This window comes from Notechis scutatus, chromosome 2, assembly GCF_049901735.1.
Source record: "Notechis scutatus isolate UNSWTSFEM ecotype Mainland chromosome 2, rNotScu1.2, whole genome shotgun sequence".
Taxonomy (NCBI): Eukaryota; Metazoa; Chordata; class Lepidosauria; order Squamata; family Elapidae; genus Notechis; species Notechis scutatus.
The window spans coordinates 10,101,775-10,126,158 of NC_142010.1; the positions used below are offsets into that span (position 1 = coordinate 10,101,775).

The 24,384-nt window shown below is 44.0% G+C and overlaps 3 protein-coding genes across 4 annotated transcripts; all 3 read right to left on the minus strand.

The window, feature by feature from the left end:
* Window positions 1-1,794: 1,794 nt before the first annotated feature.
* LOC113426390 (uncharacterized) lies at window positions 1,795-24,158 on the minus strand. Of its 2 annotated transcripts, XM_087952998.1 has the most exons (3): window positions 24,074-24,158; window positions 23,176-23,229; window positions 1,795-4,642 (listed from the first exon to the last, which is right to left on the minus strand). In XM_087952998.1, the coding sequence occupies exon 3, from the start codon at window positions 4,550-4,552 to the stop codon at window positions 2,486-2,488; it is 2,067 nt and encodes a 688-aa protein (XP_087809124.1). In that variant the 5' UTR covers window positions 4,553-4,642; window positions 23,176-23,229; window positions 24,074-24,158; the 3' UTR covers window positions 1,795-2,485. The 2 variants fall into 2 exon arrangements, with proteins under 2 accessions (XP_087809124.1, XP_087809125.1); XM_087952999.1 differs by lacking the exons at window positions 23,176-23,229; window positions 24,074-24,158 and adding an exon at window positions 6,520-6,621.
* Window positions 10,869-15,504, minus strand: LOC148131734 (uncharacterized). Its single transcript, XM_087953278.1, has 2 exons — window positions 15,433-15,504; window positions 10,869-13,561 (listed from the first exon to the last, which is right to left on the minus strand). Exon 2 carries the CDS (start codon window positions 13,469-13,471, stop codon window positions 12,389-12,391), a length of 1,083 nt encoding a protein of 360 aa, XP_087809404.1. The 5' UTR covers window positions 13,472-13,561; window positions 15,433-15,504; the 3' UTR covers window positions 10,869-12,388.
* LOC113426391 (uncharacterized) lies at window positions 18,021-24,130 on the minus strand. Its single transcript, XM_087953279.1, has 2 exons — window positions 23,273-24,130; window positions 18,021-19,872 (listed from the first exon to the last, which is right to left on the minus strand). The coding sequence occupies exon 2, from the start codon at window positions 19,780-19,782 to the stop codon at window positions 18,709-18,711; it is 1,074 nt and encodes a 357-aa protein (XP_087809405.1). The 5' UTR covers window positions 19,783-19,872; window positions 23,273-24,130; the 3' UTR covers window positions 18,021-18,708.
* Window positions 24,159-24,384: the final 226 nt, after the last annotated feature.

Genomic DNA, 24,384 nt, shown 5'->3' on the forward strand with positions numbered 1-24,384 from the left:
GGCATCAGCTGGGCGCTGCACCGCGCATAGTGGCCTTTTTGATGAAAGCGCCTCACCGGCACTCTTTTTCAAACAAGATGCGGCGTGCTTCCGGTGAAATGGCTTTCTACTACACGCCGAAATAGTGCGGAGCTCACCGGAAAGCTCACTTTTTCATCAAAAAGATGGCGGCGCCAGCATACCAGCGGCCCGGTAGGATTTGTTCCACGGACCGGTACCAGTCCGCGGACCGGTGGTTGGGGACCCCTGCCTTAGAGCAGTGGTTCCAACCTTTTTTTCGCCCCACACCCCTAAAGAAATTTCATTCGAACCTCGCACCCCCTGAAATAAATAATAAATAAAAATGCCAACATATAGCCAATATCCTATTATTTACCTGGACTTTTCTCACACCCCCTGGAATATCGTCTCGCACCCCAGGTTGGGAACCCCTGCCTTAGAGAGACAGTATTAAAATGTCTATCCTGGTTTATATATTTTCCAACCCAACTAACTGTTAGGTGACTTACATTCCTAACAAGGGCATTTTTACCTGCAGACCCAGGTAAGACATTCCAGAAAAATATTTCACACACACCAAACACATGATTTCTTTTTCTTCTGGATTCTTTGAGGTCTCGGGGAAGTATTCTAGAATACTCCAAACATTTATAAAATTTCGCCCGTTTTGTGAATGTTTCAGGGTTTATCAAGGTTTCCTTACAGGTAGTCCTCAAATTCAGGAGTGGGCTGCTGGGGGTTTGCAGGGGTTCGGGAGAGTCCCTAAGATTCTGTCCAGTTCAGAGAACCCCCAAATCCCACTCCTGGCTGTCCCCGCCCACCCCACCTTTCCCAGGAGTCCCCACATGGCCCATTTTGGATGCAGGAAAGTGCAGGGCGCGTATGGAAGCTTGGGGAGAGCAAAAAACGGGCCTCCCGGAAGTTCGGGAAGGCCAGAAATGGGCCTGTTTCTGGCTTCCAGAGAGCCTCCAGAGCCCGGAGAGGTTTTCACTCTCCCAGAAGTTCAAGGAAAGCCTCCGGAACCATGGTGCAGGCGGCTGACTAGGCCACGCCCACCATAGCCATGCCCATCCAGCAACTGGGCAGAGAACCCCTTGCTAAAAATTTTGAAGCCCACCCCTGCTCAAATTACAAAATCACTTAACAGTTCAAGGGTTTATGGCTCATAAACCAATTCTGGCCATTGTAAAACGCCCTCCCTTCCCACTGTTATGTGACCACATTACAAGCACTTGGCAACCAGCTGGCTTTTGCAACCAGTTCCATAATCTTGCAGCCGTCGGATCACAATTTGCAGGTTTTTAGACACTTGTAGCAAAAAAAATGCAAATTTGGAGAAGTGGCTTCACACTTAGGGACTGCTTATTGCTTATTCACCACAAAAAAAATGTCATAAAATTAGATCTGCTCATATGGGTATACGAGAGGAAGACAACTAGGCCCCAAAGTTGGTGTAGGCCTCTGCTTAATTGAAGGCCTCAAATTAACAAGATATAATAACCTCTGGCTGAACTGATTTTGCAACCATGGTGAAATATTTGTAATTTGATGAGATTTTACAAGCTTCGTAATACGTTACTATCTGCTACTTCTGCAAAAAAGCAGATATTTATTGGACAATCAAAAATAAGAGCAATTTTGGATCACGAATGTCTGGGACATTGAGAAAAAGGGGAACTGAAAGTAGCAGATGGTGAGCGATTGGGAAGGAGTTGGCATATACCTATAAGTGGATATTAAGTGATGGACAGTATGGAGGAATAGGGAAGTACAGCCATTATGATTACATACCACTGGGTGAGCTTCACAGGAAGAAGGGTATAAAAGAAGGGGGTAAATCTCAAATGGGGGCCACCGATGGTAGCTACCCTCTTTGGAGTCAGCTGCTATCTCTGGACCTCATTGCAATGGGTTGTTGTTACTAGAAATGTTGTTATGTTATGATGGCTTTTCATGTTCCAAATTGCTCATGAAATAAACCTCTGATCTCAAAGTAAGAATTATTGCTTGTGGTTTGTCTGTGTATTTCCTTTACTGAATTATTTTTATAACAGGCGCCATAAAGTATGACTGTATAAATCTATGACCGGGAATCTGGTTCCTAATTGTAATCATAACTCAAGGACTAGCTGCAAAACATAATCTACATTGCCCAACACTTGTAACTCGGTCTGGTAAGATACTACTACTTCTGCTTGTGAGGCGAACCTTCTTAAATTCCTAACATGGATGCACTTTTGTTAGATTATCTACTCCCTATTGGTATTTAAGGTTACTTGACTAGGAAAAATATTTTTCCCACAACCAACAATTGTAGGATTTCGCTTGTGAAGATTTTGCTGAACTGTGAGGTGTGATTATTGAAAAAAAGTATTCCCAATGTTGTTCCCAACTGAAGAGATTTATCTCTGCTGTGGCCTTTCTGGTGCATTTTTAACTGTGATTTACAATGAAAAGGTTTCTCACACTCCACACACTTGTAAGGTCACTCTCCTGCATGATTTACAGTGTGCACGCAAACTGTTGAAGGTTGCGCAAAAGATTTTCCACACTCCAGACATTTATATGGTTTTTCTCTGGTGTGGATACTCTGATGCTTCAAAAGAGTAATTTTCTGGGAAAAACATTTATCGCACTCCGAGCATTTATGGGGCTTCTCTCCGGTATGTATTCGGCTGTGACTTCTGAGGAGAGATGACCGAGCAAATGTTCTCCCACAGTCTAAACATTTATAATTTTTTTCCCCTGTGTGAATGTTCACATGACTTCTAAGGGCTGAAGTGGTACGATAAAATCTCCCACACTCCACACATTGATATGGCTTCTCCCCTGTGTGAATTTTTTGATGACTCCAGAGTAGCTCCTTATAACCAAAAGATTTTCCACATTCTACGCATCTGTAAGGCTTCTCTCCCGTATGGACCCTCTGATGCCTTCCAAGGTCGCATTTTTGGTTAAAGCATTTCCCACACTCCCCACATTTGTACGGCTTCTCCCCTGTGTGGATTCTCTGATGAATCTGAACACGGTACTGAGAAATAAAACCTTTCCCACACTCCCCACATTTATAGGGTTTCTCCTCTTTGTGCCATTCCTGATGTCTCTGAAGTTCAGAAGAATTTACAAATCGTTTCTCACATTCTGGGCATTCATAGGGTCTCTCTCCGGTGTGGAGTTTCTGATGTTGCAGCAAGTTGGATTTCAAGGTAAAACATTTCCCACACTCGAGGCACTTTTCATTTTTCTCCCCCGTGTGTGTTTTCTCATGGCTGCGAAGAGATGAACTCTCAGTGAAACATTTTCCACACTCAAAGCATTTGTAAGGTTTGATTCCTGCATGGATCTTCTCATGGACCCAAAGATTTGCCTTCTGTGAAAAGCTCTTCCCGCATTCCCAACACTTGTAAGGCTTCTCCCCTGTGTGAATCATCTCATGGTTTCTGAGAGTGGCTTTTTCACGGAAATATTTCCCACATTCCAGACATTGATAAGGCTTCTCTCCAGTGTGGATTCGCTGGTGTATCACAAGATTACTTTTTTGAGAAAAATATTTATTGCACTCCGAGCATTTATGGGGCTTCTCTCCTGTATGGATTCGGCTGTGACTTCTAAGATTAGATGAATAAGCAAATGTTCTCCCACATTCTAAACATTTGAATTTTTTTCCCCCTGCGTGAATTTTAACATGATTTCTAAGGGCTGATGCGGTGCGATAAAATTGTCCACATTCATTGCATTGATATGGCTTCTCCCCTGTGTGGGTTTTATGATGATTCCAAAGGGTTCCATTTCGAGCAAAAGATTTTCCACATTCTACGCATCTGTAGGGCTTCTCTCCTGTATGGACCCTCTGATGCCTTGCAAGGTTGTATTTATCGGAAAAGCACATCTCACACTCTACACATTTGAATGGCTTCTCCCCTGTGTGGATTTTCTCGTGACTCTGAAGCTTCCTTTGTTCCAGAAAACTTTTTCCACACGCCCCACATTTATAGGGTTTTTCCTCATTGTGCCCATTCTGGTGTTTCTGAAGTTCAGAAGAATTTACAAGTTGTTTTTCACATTCTGGGAATTCATAGGGTCTCTCTCCGGTGTGAAGTTTCTCATGTTGCAACAAGTTTGATTTTGTGGAAAAACATTTCCCACATTCAAGGCACTTTTCGTTGTTCTCCCCTGTGTGGATTCTCTCGTGGTTTCTGAGATGGGCTTCTTCACAGAAAAATGTCCCACATTCCAGACCTTGATAAGGTTTCTCTCCAGTGTGGATTTTCTGATGTGTAAGAAGGTCTGACTTTTGACCAAAGCATAAATCACACTCCTCACATTTATAAGCTTTTAGTCTAGGGGATTTCCTGAGATCTTTGGAGTTTTTTCCCGGGAAGGATTTCTCACCCTCCAAACCTTGATTGGATCCACTTCCCACATGGATCTTCCTGTGGGTCAAAAGGAAGGACCTGCCAGCAAAGGATTTCCCACATTCATGTGTTTTTTTGGATTTTTTCGAAGCGCTGCTTGGGTCTGATGGGGGATCCAAGAGTTTCTCAGGCTCCATCCTTTCTGACGGTTGCTGCCTTGGGCTGAATTTCTATTGTCCATTGATAGTTGTCTTGCAGGTAAATCTTTGGTCACAATCTTTTATCCACTGTCAGAAAAAAAAGAAAAGAAATGCAGAATATTTCCTTTTGAGAAAAGTAGAGATTCACAATACCTGAGACTTGGGAGGGGCTATGAAGATCTTCCAATCCAGCCCCTTATTCTAGCACCTCATAACAATCTAGAAAAAAATCTCCAGTGAGCAAGCCCCCACATCACTAGGAAGAAAACTCTTTTGTTATAGTAGTTGTTAAGTGATGTTGTGGGTTGTTAAGAGAAGGGAGACCCAGGGAAGAAGTGCATGGATGGGAGGGGAGACTCTGGAGGCCCAGTGCAGGCCACACATGAATTAGGAGAGCTGTAATGCTGCAGCCACTCCCAGAAGCCTCCGCCACTCCATCTGGCCACTGCAACGGGGCAAAAAGGCCAGGGTGTTGTGTGTGTTTTTTTAATGGAGGCCAGGGATTATTGTCATTTCAGCTGTCTGCCACTGTCCCCAGGCCTGGACTTCAGCCCAGTGTCACTGCTGCCATTGAGAAATGTGGCCTTAATCCCTAGACCGGTGATCCTTCCGCCATTCTCCAAGCCGCAGTGGACCAAACCATCTTAAAGCTTCTCCAGGACCCACTCAAGTCAAACATGGACCTTGCTGGGACCCCCGATGGCCTCCCCTGCCCCCCATAAGCCCCCCCAATGACAGAAATGAGAGAGAGAGAGAGAGAGAGATGGAGGGAGGGAGGGAGGGAGAGAAGGAATTCAAATTCAAAGGAGGGAGGCAGGACGGAAAGAAAGAAAGAAATACAAATGCAAAGAAAGGGAGGGAGGGAGGGAGTGGAGAAAGAAAGACAAGGAAGGGAGGAAGGAAGGAAGGAAGGAAGGAAGGAAGGAAAGAAAGAAAGAAAGAAAGAAAGAAAGAAAGAAAGAAAGAAAGAAAGAAAGAAAGAAAGAAAGAAAGAAAGAAAGAAAGAAAGAAAGAAAGAAAGAAAGAGAGAGACACCTGTGTTCAAATCCACCTTCAGCTATAGAAACTGGAATACAGAACTGGAGCAGGATCCAGCCTGTCTACCTTGCAGGTTTACACTTGGGGAAGGTAATAAATTAAGCATAAGAGGGGGGAAAAGGATATTTTGAGAAAGGATTGTTTTGGCTGAATGGACTGCTGCTTTTATGCATCTTTCCCCACCACCCTCATCACTAGAACTCATGAGGAGCAGACCGGGTTAAAATAAACAGGCGATAAGAAAAACTAAAGGCCACTTTAGCCCCCAATTCGAAAGAAAACATACCCAATAAAGCCGATCCACAGCTAGTAAGGCATTAAACACTCCCTGGAAGGTTTAACTCTGCAAGGGGTGGGTGGGAGCAGCAATCAAGTTGAAAAGGAAAACAGCTTGCCCTTGGAAGTTGTGGGAGTGCCATCACTTGAGACTTTCAAGAGGAGATTGGACTGCCGTTTGTCAGAAATGGTGTAGGGTCTCCTGCTTGGATGGGGGGTTGGAGTAGATGACCTACAAGGTCCCTTCCGACTCTGTTAATCTGTTTAACCCTGCAAGGAGCGCAGGAAGGGGACAGGGGGGAGGAAGCAAGGAAATTGAAAACCAAAACTTGGGGTGGGGGTGGGACTAAGCTGCTCTCCCCCCTCCCCAGCATGGAAAAGGGGAGACCACGGACCCCGTTGCTTGCTCTGCAAAGGCGCCCCTCCCCACCTAATCTTTTATTTGCAGGAGTGGGCTCGGGTCTGTTTTGAGTGGGGGGGCTTCCCAGCGCCGTTCATCCCTCCCTCCCTGCTCCTCTGCAGCTTCGCTTTGCTCAAATGCACAAGGAAGGGGAGGGAAGGAACCCAACAGGGAGTGTTCCCCCAGTTAAGGGGCCCGATTTCCCCCCCCTCCCCCCTTGCACTCCACTCTCCTCCACACCCACACCCACCAGAAAGGCCCGGAGGGAAAGCAGGGTCCATCTCAGCTCCCTGCTGCCAACGCCGCTGCCAGCATCCCGCCCTGGGAACATTCAGACCAAACATGGAATGGGAGGGGCATTTGATTCTCAATTCTCCACCACCACCCCCTTCTCCTTCCTCCCACCCCCAGTCCCCAAACTCCAACCCCAAATTTCCTTCCTCTCTAGGAATCCACCACTTCTATTTAACTCTTTCGAAGACCGAGAGCTTCTATTTTTTCTTTCGAAGACTCTTTCGAAGACGAGGCTTGATGATGAGCACACACACACACACGACCTAAGGCTGGGCAGAGGCACCTGGCCATGGTTGATAAAAAATAATATAGAGATAGAGATATAGATATATAGAGATATAGATATAAAAATATAAATAATATACATAATATAAATATAAATATAGCTATAACCAGGTGCATCAAGTTACTCTAAGACAGCCTTGCTCAACCTTAGCATCTTTTAAGACACGTGAACTTCAACTCCCAGAATTCCCCAGCTGTCACAGGGAACTCTGGGAGTTGGAGTTCAGCTATCTTAAGGCGGCGAATGGTCTCTATGGCAACCCAGCAAACAGGGCAATTCGCAAGGCCAGTTACAGGAGTGCCACCATTGACATCCCTACAGGGACATTATATGCTTTATTATGTTCCTAAGGACTCAACACCAGTTCCAAAGCAACTGGCTCGAAACCAAACATGCAAAGGCAGAGTGTGATGGGAGTTGTAGTACAGGGGCATCCAGAGAACAGAAATGTGGAAAGTTCTGAAGCATGCTTTCTTTTCCTGCTTCTTTAAATTCAACTTTTGCTTGCATTCTATTCCATTCTTTCTATTCTTCTCTATTCTTTATATAATTCATATTCCATTGTTTCCATTCACATCAGTTCAAAATATCACAGGGAAGATGATCATGGCTTACACAATTCTGATTATTTTAGATAAGAGACCCATCATGGCATTTAAATATGATTTCAAAGGCCTTCATGGCTGCTTTACCAAGTGCTGAATTGGGGCTTATTTCTTCCTTTACTGTTGATGTTTGATCCTAAAAGGCAGAAGCTGTTCCCTACTTTGATGTCTTCATTGTCAGTTCTAAAGGGGTTTGTTCTACCAGAAGTCTTCAAAATGAGGTAAAATTAAATACAGATTAAAACCAAAAATAAACAGTTGAACGGTTTATCCCCAGTGTGAATTGTTTGACCAGTCCAAACACTGGTATGATCACTCTCCGGTGTGGATCCTCTGATAGGAATAGCATTTACACTTATATACCGCTTCACAGTGCTTTACAGCCCACTCTGAGCAGTCAGCATATTTCTCCCAACTCCCACAATCTGGGTCCTCGTTTTACCAACCTGGGAAGGATAGAAGGTGAGAACCTTGAGCCGGTCAGGGTTGAACTCCTGGCTGTAGGCAGAGTTACCCTGCAATATTGCTTTGTAACCACTGTGCCACGATGACTCGGAATTGAGTTTCCGTTGCTAAAAACAATATACAAGCACCCAATTGGACATTAACTGATAACGGGGACGACCAGGGAAAAGAGAAAATTAATTGTGCGCGAAAATGCCAGATCCAGCTTCACTACTTCTGTAACGACTTCAGCTTCAGTAAAGTTTAATTTTGGCTAAACAATGGGGCAGGAGTCCTTTTCTTTGCTGGATGACCAAGTTGGAAAGGTTGACATTAGCACTGAAGGGGTTTCTCTCACTGTGGAGTTTCCGCTGAGTTTTAAGATTCAATTTATAGCTGAAAGTTTTCTTACACACAAGATACTGGATTCTTTATTTCCTTTAATGAGATCTGCTGGAGATGCCAATTCCCACAACCTTGTCATGGGCAAGGGATGAGATGCCACTTCATGGAAGACACATGATAAGAGAATTAAGCACAGTTTAGGGCAAGCAAGGAGTTAAGTTAGGTCTTCTTTAGTGAGGTTAATGAATCCCTCAAAAATATCCCATTCAATTTATACAGGTAGTCCTCAACTTACAACAGTTCATTTAGTGACCATTACAAGTTACAACGGCACTGAAAAATGTGACTTATGAATGTTTTCTCATTCACAACTACTGTGTGATGACTCAGGGTGCGATACAAAAGCAAAAAAGTCACAAAAACAGGTGACGTCCCCTTTAATTCCTTCAACTTGGTTTCAAAGGTCCAATTACCATTTACTGGAGAAAAAACTCCCTCACAGTTACGAAAAGGAAGAACTTCCGTTCAAACTCAAAATACATATAAATTATAAATAGAAAAAAACAACACAAACTACACTGAAGCAATTGAGACAAGGCAGGATAAGGGCTTGAAGACGTCCACAGATATCAAAATACACACACTGGGAAGGACACCAGAACTCAGATAAGAACTGACGGACTAGAAACATATTCATGCTTTGCTTCCAGCACTGGGCCATGCGCAGTTTGTCCTTTTAAACAGTCCTCACAGCTGCAGCCCATGAAGGGGATCAAGGCCCTTTCCTCTCCCGTAGACCATACCACTCACATTTCTCCCTGATCTGTTCCCCCCTGCGTGCCCTAGGATGAAGAGGGGATGGGCCTGGGTCTTCCTCTGAATGCCCAGCCAGCCTGTGCCCTTCCCGTTTCCTCCACAACCTCTGGAGCCATACCCCCACTCCCTATCGGCTGTTCCTCCTCTCCCTCGGAGTCAGATTCTAACAGGGGCATGACACACTGCAGCATCTCGATGGTCACATGATCAAAATTCTGACTCTTGGCAACTAATTCATGTTTTATCACAGTTGCAGTGTCTCTGGGTCATGAGGTCCCTTCTTGCGATCTTCTAACAAGCAAAGTGTCAACTTCTAAAGCATTTCTATGCCTGTTTCGAAGTTGTCATAAGCAGAGGGGGGGGATCTGAAGTAGCAGCACGACAATAAAAAACAGAAGTACATTCCATGCTTATTTACGAAGATTGTAACCTAGATCGTCTGCTCACGTAAATCCTTCATTGGAGAATGTGATTGATGACACTCAGTGAATGTGCTTCCTTGGAGAGTCTGATTTATGACATATCCAGGGGGGAAGGAGGGAAACAGGATCACAGGTGAAGGTAAATTACGTGTAGCAAGAGTTGGCTTCATATGGGACAATGCCAACATGTTGCTCCTAATAAATCTTTTGGATTCTTCTGAAACTTGGCTCAAGGGTCATGATTTAATTAGGGCAGTTTCCGGAACCCTGACAGCAAGCATAATGTTGCCACACGTCAGTGGGGAAGCCAGATTCAATTAAGAACCGTGTTACTAACTTAACAATTGCAATGGTTCACTTAATAAGAGGGGGAAGAAAAGTCGTAAAATGGGGCAAAACTCACTTAACAATTGTTCATTTAGCAACATAAATTTTGGGCTCAATTGTAGTCGTACCTCAAGGACTACCTGTACTATTTCTCATTGGAAAATAAAGAAATTTAATGCAATAAGGTGTGTGTGGATAATGAAATATCACAGTAAAGAACAAGAATATGCTTCAAAATTTTAAATTTATAGTTAGAACAACTGTACATATAGTAACCTGAATTGCACATATCCATCTGGTTCAGGTCCAAGCTGGGAGAAAGACACTGGAAACATGGAAGCTTATTGGATAGATGGTTTAATGAAGCAGAACCATCAAGCACATGATCCTAGTGCAATTGACCATATGGAGTTGAGAGGGAGGGTTTTGACTTGAGCTTCCTGTTTCTGTGCAACAACATGTATTCTATTGGTTGTTGTCAGACTCCCATGGGGCCATGTAGATGGCTCTGTGGGGTGCCTGAGAAGTTTGGTTGAAGTTTGCAATCTCTAGAGATGATGTAATGAAGAGGCTTGTGTCCTGAAGGGGTATTGGGAAATTCCTACTGTGTTTTAATGTCTTTCCTCCCATTTTGGATCTTGACTGAGGGCTAATCCCACTCTACCTTCATTCAGACCTTGCTGCAGGGAATTTTTGCCTATGAATAGAGTTATCTGTCTCTTTAAGTGCTGACATCTGCTGTGGGCTATTAAGGGAGGTGGGGGGCTGCTTTCTCCCTCTAAGAAAACAGTTTCTTCATTTCTCATCAAGGGAAATATAATCTTTTTAAATATTTCTCAAAATGTTTCATTCTTCTAAGAGAGGGTGGGTGCTAACTTTCTACAATTGGTGCCACGTTGCTGAGACTTATTATCATAAGAGAAAACTAAAACAAATTGAAAGGAGGATCCACTTACTATCAGTGAGCAATCATGTGCCTTGGATACTCTGAAGCAATGCAAGAGACTCCTGTTCCAAAGGAGCTTTTTCAGAAGGCAACTGGAGAAAGTCCAGTTTCCTCTTGAAAAAAGCACCTTTGGGACAATCATGACCTGGATGACTGAAGAATCCCCATAGACAAGAGAGTCCTGTGCTCAGTGAACTGACAAAACACCCTTTCCCACCTAGGAGAAGCAATCGTCAGATCCATTTGCACCACTTAAAGATACCAGCTGCTCTCACTCACCTCACAAGATATCCTAAGGAAATCATCCAGATTTAAGGAAATATCACATGCCCCCCAGAAAGGCATTAAAAATATCAGACAGAGTGCCAAGCTTGCATCCTGCCTCCCAGCCATTTCTTCTATGGCTATGCCAACCCTTATGTAAATAGCTCTTAATCCAAAAAAAACAATGGCTACCAACCTGCCTTCAATCAAGGACTGCACGAGTCAAAAAGAGGGCTGTGAAAATATTTATGGACCCTCACATCCTGGACATAAATTGTTTCAACTCCTTCCCTCAAAACAACGCTGTAGAGCATTGCACACCAGAACAACTAGATACAAGGACAGTTTTTTCCCCAAAAGCCATCACTCTGCTAAGCAAATAATTCCCTCAACACTGTTCAACTATTACAAAGTCTCCACTACTATTACTGTTAACCTTCTCATCACTCCTTATCACCCATCCCCTCCCACTTGTGACTGTATGACTGTAACTTTGTTGCTTGTATCCTTACGATTTATATTGACTGTTTCCTAGTATGATTTGATTGCTTATTGTACCCTATGACTATCATTCAGTGTTATACCTTTTGATTCTTGACTCTTGACGAATGTATCTTTTCTTTTATATATTGTGAGAGTATTTACACCAAGACAAATTCCTTGTGTGTCCAATCAAACTTGGCCCATAAAATATTCTATTCTACTCTACTGTACTCTACTGTACTCTACTCTACTCTACTCTATTCTATCCAACCAGTTCCTCTTCCCAAGCCTTAAGCAGGGCAATAATAAAGATAAGGATTAGGCTAGAAACAACACACACAGGCACACCAGAATGCCTCCTTCCTGCCTTCCTGCCAGGATGAAATCCTTAAGGTGTGGGGGGAAAAAGGCTGTTGGAAGGAGATTTCTTCCAACAGCCGATTCGCCGAACTGCACAGAAAGTTAGCTACTGATTCTACTGTACTGGTGCAAACCAACTGAATCCCACCACTGTCCAGATCCAATGGACAAAAATAGTTAATGACATAATATAATTCCCCTTTCCAGTTAGCTTAAACCCATCTCATAATTAAAGAAAATAATTACAAAACAATAGTAATAAAATTGGAAGATATTGGATATAAAGTTTATTATTTTCCTGAAATAATAAACATTATGCCCAACAAATGAAAAGAAAAATAAAAGGTTAAGAAATATTTGATTTGACTAGCACACACTGATCGAAAACTTTTCTCTTCAGTAATAGCGGTAGGTTCTTCTTGAAAATTATGCTTAAATTTAAGGTTACCTGACTAGGGCTTCTCTGCTATATAGATTTCGTTGTGATTTTTAAGGGAACATGAATGAGCAAAATGTTCTCCCACACTCTAACCATTTGAAATTTTGTTCCCTGTGTGAAGTTTTGCATGTTTTCTAAGGGTTGTTAGGGTACGATAAAATTGTCCACACTCATTGCACTGAAAGGGCTTCTCCTCTGTGTGGGTTTTATAATGGATTGAAAGGTATCCCTTCTGAGCAAAATATTTTCCACATTCTCCGCATTTGTAGGGCTTCTCTCCTGTGTGGACCCTCTGATGCCTTGCAAGATGATGTTTTTGGGAAAAGCACCTCCCACACTCCAGGCATTTGAATGGCTTCTCCCCTGTGTGGATTCTCTCATGACTCTGAAGCTTCCTTAGTTCAAGAAAACCTTTCTCACAAGCCCCACATTTATAGGGTTTCTCATCTCTGTGCCCTTTCTGATGTTTCCGAAGATCAGAAGAAGTCAGAAATCGTGTCTCACATTCTGAACATTGATAGGGTCTCTCCCCGGTGTGAAGTCTCTGATGTTGCAACAGGTTTGATTTTAAGATAAAACACTTCCCGCATTCGAGACACTTTTCATTTTTCTCCCCTCGGTGTGTTTTCTCGTGTTTCCAAAGAGAGGAACTCTGTGTGAACTGTTTTCCACACTCCAAGCATTTGTGAGGTTTGATTCCTGCGTGGATCTGCTCATGGACACAAAGGTTTGTCTTCTGGGAAAAGCTCTTCCCACATTGCCCACAGCTGAAAGGTTTCTCCCCCGTGTGAGTCCTCTCGTGCTTTCTGAGGGTGGCTTTTTCACGGAAAAATGTCCCACATTCCAGACAATGATAAGGTTTCTCTCCATTGTGGATTTTCTGATGTGTAAGAAGGTGTGACGATCGACCAAAGCATAAATCGCATTCATCACATTTATAGGGTTTTAGTGAAGGGGGGCTCCTGAGATCTTCGGCGTCTTTTCCAGAGAAGGATTTCTCACCCTCCAAACCTTGACTGGATCCACTTCCCACATGGACCTTCCTGTGGGTCAAAAGGAGGGACCGGCCAGCAAAGGATTTCCCACACTCTGAGCATTCATGCATTTTTTTGGACTTTTTCGAAGCGCTGCTTGGGTCTGATGGGGGATCCAAGAGTTTCCCAGGCTCCATCCTTTCTGGCAGCTTCTGCCTTGCCCTAAGTATCTACTGCCTGTTGATTGTTGTCTTGCAGGTAAATCTTGGGTCACAATCTCTTATCCACTGTCAGAAAGAAAAAAAAAAGAAATGCAGAATAATATTTCCTTTTGAGAAAAGTAGAGATTCACAATACCTGAGACTTGGGAGGGATCAGGAAGGTTTTCCAATCCGACTCCCTGTTCAGCACCTCACAACACTCTAGTCTAGACAAAATCTCCAGTGACAAATTTTCTGTTCCTGCACAGAGGAAGGAAGGAAGTGTAGGAAGTTAGCACCCACCCCTCTCCTAGAAAAATGATACATCCTAGGAAATATTAAAAAGGTAGAATATCACCCCTAAAAGGGAAGTAGAAACTCAAGAGAAGCAGAAATTCACCTCAGAAGCAGAAGCTCACCCCCACCTTTATTAATGCGCAGGCTATTAAGGCCTGGGGGCAGAATATTCTACATAACAAAGGCCTCTGCCCATCTTACCACCTGACCTGGGGAAGATTGCATCAGCCAGCACTCAGGTGAAGCCAGCACTCCAGACAAAGCCTACAAAGTTAGCTAAGACTCCCACCCCTGGGAATCTGACAGCCAATGGGATACCTTTCTTACACAGGAACAGGAAACAATAAGGTGGGGCCCAACAGAGGGTATATAACTAAGGTTATATACATGTCCAGCATGTTGGCTTGGAGCTCCAAGCCATATGGTCCTGTTCACCATTAAACCATCTTTCCAAACAGCCTCCATGTTTCCAGTGTTTTTCCCCCCACTTGGAACAGAATCCAGAAGAATATTTCTTCCAACAGAAAGAAGGAAGGAAGGAAGGAAGGAAGGAAGGAAGGAAGGAAGGAAGGAAGGAAGGAAGGAAGGAAGGAAGGAAGGAAGGAAGGAAGGAAGGAAAGGAAAGGAGAAATGGGGGAAAAAAATCTGAAAGGAGGCAGAAAACAGTCCCAGTTTCCCTGTCTCAAGCAAAAAAATACTGAGGAGGCCAGCTTTTAGAAATGCAGATTTGGTAACCCATTCAGAAAGATCAAGACAGAAACTCAGATAAGCAACAAAAAAATAGGTTGATCAGATTAGCTCGGACAAACACCTAAGATTTGCATTTTCCCTTTTGCCTATAGAGCTAGCCATGACCCCCATAGAAATCCAGAAGGTATAAAAACCAACCCACTCTAAACTCCATTTTGCCAGCTGCACCAGAACCCGCAAACCCTGGTGGTTCTGTCCACCAATAAATGGACTTTCTTTACAATCAGCCTCTATGTGGCTTCCAGCATCTTTCTCCCATTTTAAGAATTGAACCAGATGGATTTTCCTTCCCAGCACCTAGCAAAGCATTGAATACACCCTGAAAGTTTTAACCTGGAAATAAAAAGAGAACTTTTCTGACAGTGAGAACAATCAACCCATGGAACAGCTTTGCTTTCTGAAGTTGTGGGAGCTTCATCCCTTGAGACTTTCAAGAAGAGTTTGCACTGCCATTTGTCAGAAATGGTGTAGTAGGGTCTCCTGATTGGGCAGGGGGGTTGGACTAGATGACCTACAAGGTCCCTTCCAACTCTGGTAATCTGTTGAACCCTGCAAGGGGCGCGGGAAGGGGAGGGAGGAGAGGCAGCAATCAAACTGAAAACCAGAACTTGGGGTGGAGGGGGCTAAGCTGGCTCCCCCTCCCCACAGCATGGAAAAGGGGAGACCATAGACCCTCTTGCTTGCTCTGCAAAGGCGCCCCCTTCCCACGTAATCTTTTATTTGCAGGAGTGAGCTCGGATCTATCTTGAGTGGGGGACGTCCCAGCGCCCTTCATCCCTCCCACCCTCCTCCTCCTCCTCCTCCTCTGCAGTTTAGCTTTGCTCAAATGCACAAGAAAGGAGATCGGGTGTTTTCCCCCACACACACACACCCCGGTAAGTGGGCCCGATCCCACACACCCCATCACACACCACAAAGAGCCGAAGAGAGAGCAGGGTCGATCTCAGCCCCTCCTGCAAACGCCGGCCCCGGCAGCATTCAGACGAGACCGGGGATGGGAGGAGCCTTTGGCCTTCTTTTCCCCAGCCCACCCCCCAAAAAAACCCCTCCACCCCAAATTTTCTTCCTTTCTAAGGAATCGATCTCTCAGAGACTTATCTCCTTCGGAACCCAGAGCAAGACGAGGCTTGATGATCAAATAGGGAGGGGAAAGGGGAGGGAAGGGCAAGCAAGATTGGCACCAGGTCTGTAACCCCCTCCACACACACACACACACACACAACCCGCAGGTGAACTAAGCACCTGGTTTGTGCAAAGCTGTAACCAGATTTTGGGGGTTGTTTAATGCATCAGCTTAGTCTAGGACGGTGTTTCTCAACCTTAGCCACTTTAAGCTAGGTGAACTTCAACTCCCAGAGTTCCTCAGCCAGCACGAGGCATTCTGGGAGTTGGAGTTCAGCTTTCTTAAGGTGGCGAATGGTCTCTATGGCAACCCAGCAAACAGGGCAATTCGCAAGGCCAGTTATCCTTACAGGAATGCCACCATTGACATCCCTACAGGGACATTATATGCCGCGTTGTGCTTCTAAGGACTCAACACCAGTTCCAAAGCAACTGTCTCGAAAGGGTGCCCCAAATATGTGAAGGCAGGGTGTGATGGGAGTTGTAGTACTACTAGGCTAGAGGCATCCGGAGAATAGGAATGGGGAAAGTTCAGAGGCATCAGTCCTAGTCCTATCCTGTTTGTTTAAATCCAACTTTGGCTTTTATTCTGCTCCATTCCATTCCATTGTTTATATACTTTATATTCCATAGTTTCTTTTCTCTCTTCATCTATTCTATTCTATTTTCTATACTTTATATTCCATTTTTTAATATTCTGTTCTGCTCAGTGCATAGAAGATCATAGGGAAGAGGATCATGGCTTACACAATTCTGATTATTTTAGTTATGGCATTTAAATAAGATTTCAAAGGCCTTTATGGCTGCTCTACCATGTAGAGTTGTAATTGCAGGAATGTTCCAATCTCGGATGGCAAACCTCAGATAAAGAATGTTTCCAAGCAAATACAACTCAGGCAAACAAAGTCACTAATCTATGGATAAAGGAGGATTAGAGAGAGGAAGTAAACATGTTAGACTTTAACTAGAGATAATTAATTGTATGGATTACTGTGCTAAACAGTAAGGAAAGTTAAGCAGTAACCAAAGTTAACCAATGATGGAGGATAACTAAAAATGTGTATAAATGCAAGACTAGACTCCAATAAAGATCATCATGATTCAGTTGTTCATGATCAAACAACTCGACTGCCTCGTCATTACAACACTACCAAGTGCTGAACTGGGGCTTATTTCTTCCTTTACTGTTGATGATTGATCCTAAAAGGCAGAAGCTGTTCACTATTTCGATGCCTTCATTGTCAGTTCTAAAGGGGTTTGTTCTAACTTTTGTTGTTAGTCAGTCTTCCTTATTTTTAATTCTGGACCTCTCTGATTTGTACACCTTATTTTATATGAGTGTCTGGAAAGAACAGGCCTGACAATTGGCAATTGAAGCAATATACAAGCACCCAATTGGACATTAACTGATAACAGGATGACGACCGGAGAAACGAGAAAATTAATTGTGTGCAACAATACCAGATCCAGCTTCGCTACTTGTCACGACTTCAGCTTCAGTAAACTTTTAATTTTGGCTAAACAATGGGGCAGGAGTCCTTTTCTTTGCTGGATGACCAAGTTGGAAAGGTTGACATTAGCACTGAAAGGGTTTCTCTCCACTGTGGAGTTTCCACTGAGGTTTAAGATTCAATTTATAGCTGAAAGTTTTCTTACACACAAGATACTGGATTCTTTATTTTCTTTAATGAGCTCTTTTGGAGATGCCAATTCATGCAACCTTGTCATGGACTGGGGATGAGATGCCACTTCATGGAGGACACAGGAGAAGAGAATTAAGCACAGTTTAGGGCAAGCAAGGAGTTCGGTTAGGTCTCCTTTAGTGAGGTTAATGAATCCCTCAAAAAATACGATTTATACAGGTAGTGCTCAACTTACAACAGTTTGTTAGTGACCATAACAAGTTAAAAGGGCACTGAAAAATGACCATTTTTCACACTTACAACCACTGCAGCATCCCCATGGTCACGTGATCAAAATTCAGATTCTTGGCAACTAATTCATATTTATGACAGTTGCAGTCTCTCCGAGTCATGAGATCCCCTTTTGTGATCATCTGACAAGCAAAGTCAATGAAGAGGCCGGATTCACTTAAGGACCATGTTGCTAACGTAACAATTTCAATGGTTCACTTCACAAGAATGGGAAGAAAAGTCGTAAAATGGGGCAAAACTCGCTTAACAAATGTATCACTTAGCAACATCAATTTTAGGTTCAATTGTGGTCGTAACCCAAGGTCTACCTGTACTATTTTGAAGTGGTATTTCGATGGGAAATAAGGTAATTGTTTCCAGATTGGCGAAAATAGGCAAGAAAAACATTGAATGCGATATGGTGCTTGAATAATGAAGTATCAGAGTAAAGAAGAACAAGAATATGCTTTAAAAATTAAATTTATAGATAAAGCAATTGTACATATAGTAATCTTAATTGCACATATTATAACCTGAATTTTGGGTCACGTGATAAGCAACCTGGTATCAATTTACAATCCACACTAAAATCATTACATAATTCAAAGTTAACATATCTCACAACCTGCAATGTATGTGCTAAGTAACCTGCACTCCAATTAATCCCGTGTGTGTGATTTATCATTCTCTCTCCAATTACCAACGGGGGCATCTTCATTGTGTACCTGATCCCATTTTTTACAAACTTATCTTTAAATCTTCAGCTCTCCTATTGATCCCCAAAGATCCAGATCCCATTGACAAAAATAGCTAATGACATAAGAATATAATCCCCCTTTCCAGTTAGCTTAAATCCCCCTCATAACAACTAAACAAAATAATTACAAAACAATAGTAATAAAATTGGAAGATATTAAACATTTCCTGAAATGATAAATTTATATCCAAAAAAATGAAAAGAGAAATAAAAGGTTAACAAATATTTGATATGACTAGCACACACTGATCGAAAACTTTTCTCTTCAGTAATAGGGATAGGTTCTTCTTGAAAATTATGCTTAAATTTAAGGTTACCTGACTAGGGCTTCTCTCCTATATAGATTTGGCTGTGATTTTTAAGGGAACATGAATGAGCAAATGTTCTCCCACACTCTAACCATTTGAAATTTTGTTCCCTGTGTGAAGTTTTGCATGTTTTCTAAGGGTTGTTAGGGTACGATAAAATTGTCCACACTCATTGCACTGAAAGGGCTTCTCCTCTGTGTGGGTTTTATAATGGATTGAAAGGTATCCCTTCTGAGCAAAACATTTTCCACATTCTCCGCATTTGTAGGGCTTCTCTCCTGTGTGGACCCTCTGATGCCTTGCAAGGTTGTATTTATCGGAAAAGCACATCTCACACTCCAGACATTTGAATGGCTTCTCCCCTGTGTGGATTCTCTCGTGACTCTGAAGCTTCCTTCGCTCGAGAAAACCTTTCCCACACTCCCCACATTTATAGGGTTTCTCCTCTTTGTGCCCTATCTGGTGTTTCCGAAGATCAGAAGAAGTCAGAAATCGTTTCTCACATTCTGGGCATTCATAGGGTCTCATTCCAGTGTGAAGTCTCTGATGTTGCAACAGGTTTGATTTCAAGATAAAACATTTCCCACATTCAAGGCACTTTTCGTTTTTCTCCCCTCGGTGTGTTTTCTCGTGACTCCGAAGAGATGAAATCTGGGTGAAACATTTTCCACACTCTAAGCATTTGTGAGGTTTGATTCCCGCGTGAATCTGCTCATGGACACAAAGATTGATCTTCTGGGAAAAGCTCTTTCCACATTGCCCACAGCTGAAAGGTTTCTCCCCCGTATGAGTCCTCTCGTGCTTTCTGAGGGTGGCTTTTTCACGGAAAAATGTCCCACATTCCAGACATTGATAAGGTTTCTCTCCAGTGTGGATTTTCTGATGTGTAAGGAGGTATGATGATCGACCAAAGCATAAGTCACATTCATCACATTTATAGGGTTTTAGTGAAGGGGGATCTTCGGCGTCTTTTCCAGATAAGGATTTCTCACCCTCCAAACCTTGACTGGATCCACTTCCCACATGGGTCTTCCTGTGGGTCAAAAGGAAGGACCTGCCAGCAAAGGATTTCCCACACTCTGAGCATTTATGCATTTTTTTGGATTTTTTTGAAGCGCTGCTTGGGTCTGATGGGGGATCCAAGAGCTTCTCAGGCTCCATCCTTTCTGGCAGCTTCTGCCTTGCCCTAAGTATCTACTGCCTGTTGATTGTTGTCTTGCAGGTAAATCTTTGGTCACAATCTCTTATCCACTGTCAAAAAAAAGCAGAATAATATCAAGAATAATATTAAGAAAGGTAGAGATTCACAATATCTGAGACTTCAACCCCATCAGCGACCTCGGGACACTAGACAAAATCTCCCTCATCACTAGGAGGCAACCCCCCCTTTTTAAAATAGTAGTTGTTGAATGAAGTTGTTGAATGATGTTGTGGGTTAAGGATGGCCCGAAGAAGAAGTGGAGGGGTGACTGAGGGGCTGAGGGAGGTCCTGTGCAGGCCGTGCATGAATTAGGAGTGTTGCAGTGAAGGACAAAGATGCAGCTGCCCCCAGAAGCCTCAGCTGCCGCATCTAGGCCCTACAATGAGGCAGAAATGCTAGTCTTAAATGGAGGCCTCTGCCACTGACATCAGGCCTGGACTTCAGGCCAGTGTCACCGTTGCCACCGAGAAATGTGGCCTTAATTTCTGAGACTGGAGTCCTTTGCAGCCTTCTGCCATTCTCCCATCTGCATGTTCCATACAGTTTCTAAGCAACGTGTACCAAACATTTCTAAGCTTCTCCAGGATCCCCTCAAGTCAAGTGTGGCCAACGCTGGGACTCTGATGGCCTCCCCTGCTGCCCCCCTTGTCCACACAAACCCATGCTTCTAACTTGGGATTCTGTGCACTTAATGACCAATGAAATCACTTAAACCGCAACAGTGAGCACAGAATTACAATTTTTGAGCAAAGCCATCATGAGATATCTCACATAATGACCACTTCGCAAAACAAGCAAGATTGCAATCCCAATTGTGCTCATAAATAGAGGACTACCTTCAGGCAACACAGAAGGTTAAGGGGCAAGGGTCTTCAAACTTGCAAGTTTAAGATTTGTGAACTTCAACTCCCAGAATTCCTGAGCTAACATGACTGGAGGAGGAATTCTAGGAGTTGAAGCCTACAAGTCTTAAAGCTGTCAAGTTTGAAGGCCCTGGGTTAAGGCATCGTATAAGCAAAAGAGGAGGAAAAAGTTGAGGTTATTGTAAGCAACCCATTTCTTCTCCCCTTTCTTGCTTTTTCTAACTTATGCAGTTATGAACTCCAACCCATCACGACTCCTGGCTTGCTTGTGGCACATTTCCTGTTCTTGTATGGAGGAAGGAAGGAAGGAGTCTCCTTATAACACATTTCCTGTTCCTGAAGGGAGAGACGAAATTCAAAGAAGGGAGGGATTTAGGGCAGAAGGAAGGAAAGAAATACAAATTCAAGGAAATTTAAATTCAAAGAAGTTCAAATACACCTTCAGCTATAGTTATGGGGCAGGACTCAACCTGTCTACCTTGCATATTTACAATTGGGGAGGGTAATAAATTAAGTTTTTTTTTTTTTTAAAAAAAAAGATATTATGAGAAAGGATTGTTTTGGCTTAATGGACTGCTGTTTTTATGCATCCCATCCCATCCCATCTAGAACTCATGAGGATAGGTTAAAAAAAAAAAAGAAATAAGGCTCCAACTGCTAAAATACACGAGATAACTAAAGGCAGCTTTGCCCCTTTTTGAAAGAAAAACACCCAATAAAACTGATCCACACCTATGTGGGAAGCCCCCCACCCCCCAGAAAAATGAAATATTTTAAAAAGCCATAAGATTATACACTGCTCAAAAAAATAAAGGGAACACTTAAACAACACAATGTCAATGACACTTCTGTGAAATCAAACTGTCCACTTAGGTAGCAACACTGATTGACAATCAATTTCACATGCTGTTGTGCAAATGGAATAGACAACAGGTGGAAAGCAGAGGCAGTTAGCAAGACATCCCCAATAAAGGAGTGGTTCTGCAGGTGGTGACCACAGACCACTTCTCAGTTCCTATGCTTTCTGGCTGATGGTTTGGTCACTTTTGAATGCTGGCGGTGCTTTCACTCTAGTGGTAGCATGAGACGGAGTCTACAACCCACACAAGTGGCTCAGGTAGTGCAGCTCATCCAGGATGGCACATCAATGCGAGCTGTGGCAAGAAGGTTTGCTGTGTCTGTCAGCGTAGTGTCCAGACATGGAGGCGCTACCAGGAGACAGGCCAGTACATCAGGAGACGTGAGGAGGCCGTAGGAGGGCAACAACCCAGCATCAGGACCACTACCTCCGCCTTTGTGCAAGGAGGAACAGGAGAACTGCCAGAGCCCTGCAAAATGACCTCCAGCGGGCCACAAACGTGCATGTGGCTGCTCAAACGGTCAGAAACAGACTCCATGAGGGTGGTATGAGGGCCCGACGTGCACAGGTGGGGGTTGTGCTTACAGCCCAACACCGTGCAGGATGTTTGGCATTTGCCAGAGAACACCTAGATTGGCAAATTCGCCACTGGCGCCCTGTGCTCTTCACAGATGAAAGCAGTTTCACACTGAGCACATGTGACAGACGTGACGGGGTCTAGAGACGCCGTGGAGAACGTTCTGCTGCCTGCAACATCCTCCAGCATGACCGGTTTGGCAGTGGGTCAGTAATGGTATGGGGTGGCATTTCTTTAGGGGGCCGCACAGCCCTCCATGTGCTCACCAGAGGTAGCCTGACTGCCATTAGGTACCGAGATGAGATCCTCAGACCCCTTGTGAGACCATATGCTGATGCGGTTGGCCCTGGGCTCCTCCTAATGCATGACAATGCTAGACCTCATGTAACTGGAGTGTGTCAGCAGTTCCTGCAAGACGAAGGCATTGATGCTATGGACTGGCCTGCCCGTTCCCCAGACCTGAATCCAATTGAGCACATCTGGGACATCATGTCTCGCTCCATCCACCAACGCCACATTGCACCACAGACTGTCCAGGAGTTGGGGGATGCTTTAGTCCAGGTGTGGGAGATCCCTCAGGAGACCATCCACCACCTCATCAGGAGCATGCCCAGGCATTGTAGGGACGTCATACAGGCACGTGGAGGCCACACACACTACTGAGCCTCATTTTGACTTGTTTTAAGGACATTATATCAAAGTTGGATCAGCCTGTGGTGTTTTTTTCCACTTTCATTTTGATCCAGGCCTCCATGGGTTGCTAAATTTGATTTCCATGGATAATTTTTGTGTGATTTTGTTGTCAGCACATCCAACTATGTAATGAACAAAGTATTTAATAGGAATATTTCATTCATTCAGATCTAGGATGTCTTATTTTTGTGTTCCCTTTATTTTTTTTGAGCAGTGTATTTCCCTAAGGGGGAAATGAAGAAACATGCTCTTGAAGACAGAAAACAGCCTCCACTTTGTCTTCAGAGCTCACAGCAGCTTATTGGAAGAAGAAGAAGCCAACTATCCAGAGAATGGCTCTATTCATATGCAAAGCAAATACCGCAGGCAGAAATCCATTCAAGGCAGGATCTTTTCAGGGAAACTCTGCTTGCAGCTAACAAAAGCAGAATCATAGGATTAGTACAGCAGCCTCTCACCCAAGATTCAGCACAGGAAGAAAGCCATGAGCCACAATAGGAATTTGCTCAACAGCCTTTCGGAACACAAGCCCTTTCATTGCACACACACAAACACACACACACACACAGCATTTCAGGAAATCCTGGCACTCATCTAGCTAGTTGTGCAACTGACCCAGAATTGCATGCTGTCTTTTTTGTGTATGGCTCTCTTCAATAAACTTTTTCTTTCCAATCAGCCTCCATGTTGTTTCTAGCATATACGCACCAAAGACAAAATCCCTTGTGTGTCCAATCACACTTGGCCAATATTCTATTCTATTCCTGCCAATTTAGAACTGAACCAGATGGGATTTCCCTTCCCAACGCCTAGTAAAGGCATTGAAATACACGCCCTGGAAGTTTTAACCTTGCAAAGGGCGCAGGCCGAAGGGGTGGGGGAGAAAGGCAGCAACCAAAAACTGAAAGCCAGAACGACGGAGAAGGAGGGGAGGGAGCTAAGTTGCTCCCCCCCGCCCGCCCAACACCACGGCATGCAAAAAAAAAGGGGAAACCATAGACCCCCTTGCTTGCTCTGCAAAGGCGCCCCCTCCCCACCTAATCTTTTATTTGCAGGAGTGGGCTCGGATTTGTTTTGAGGGGGGGGGGTTCCCTCCTCCCTCACTGCTTCTCTGCAGCTTCGCTTTGCTCAAATGCACAAGGCAGGGGAGGGGGGAACCCAAAAGGGGGTGTCCCTGCCCCCTTTAAATGGGGACCCTCAAGGGTCCGATGCTCAGCCCCCACCTCCCCTCCCAACACACACACACACACAACACGCACCTTAAAGGCCCGGAGGGAGAGCAGGGTCGATCTCAGCCCCTTTTGCAAACGCCGCTGCAAGTGACCAGCCCTGGCAGCGTTTAGATGGGAGGGGGCTTTTCTTTTCCACACCCCTCCACTGCAAATTTCCTTCCTCTCTAGGAATCCATCGCCTCTATTTCACTCTTTGGAAGACCGGAGCAAGGAGGGGTTGATGATCAAATAGGGAGGGGGAAGGGAGCGACCTGGTGTGTGCGAAGCCGTAACCGGATTGGGGAGGTTTAATGCATCAGCTTAGCCTGGGACGGTGTTTCTCAAGCTTAAGCAACTTT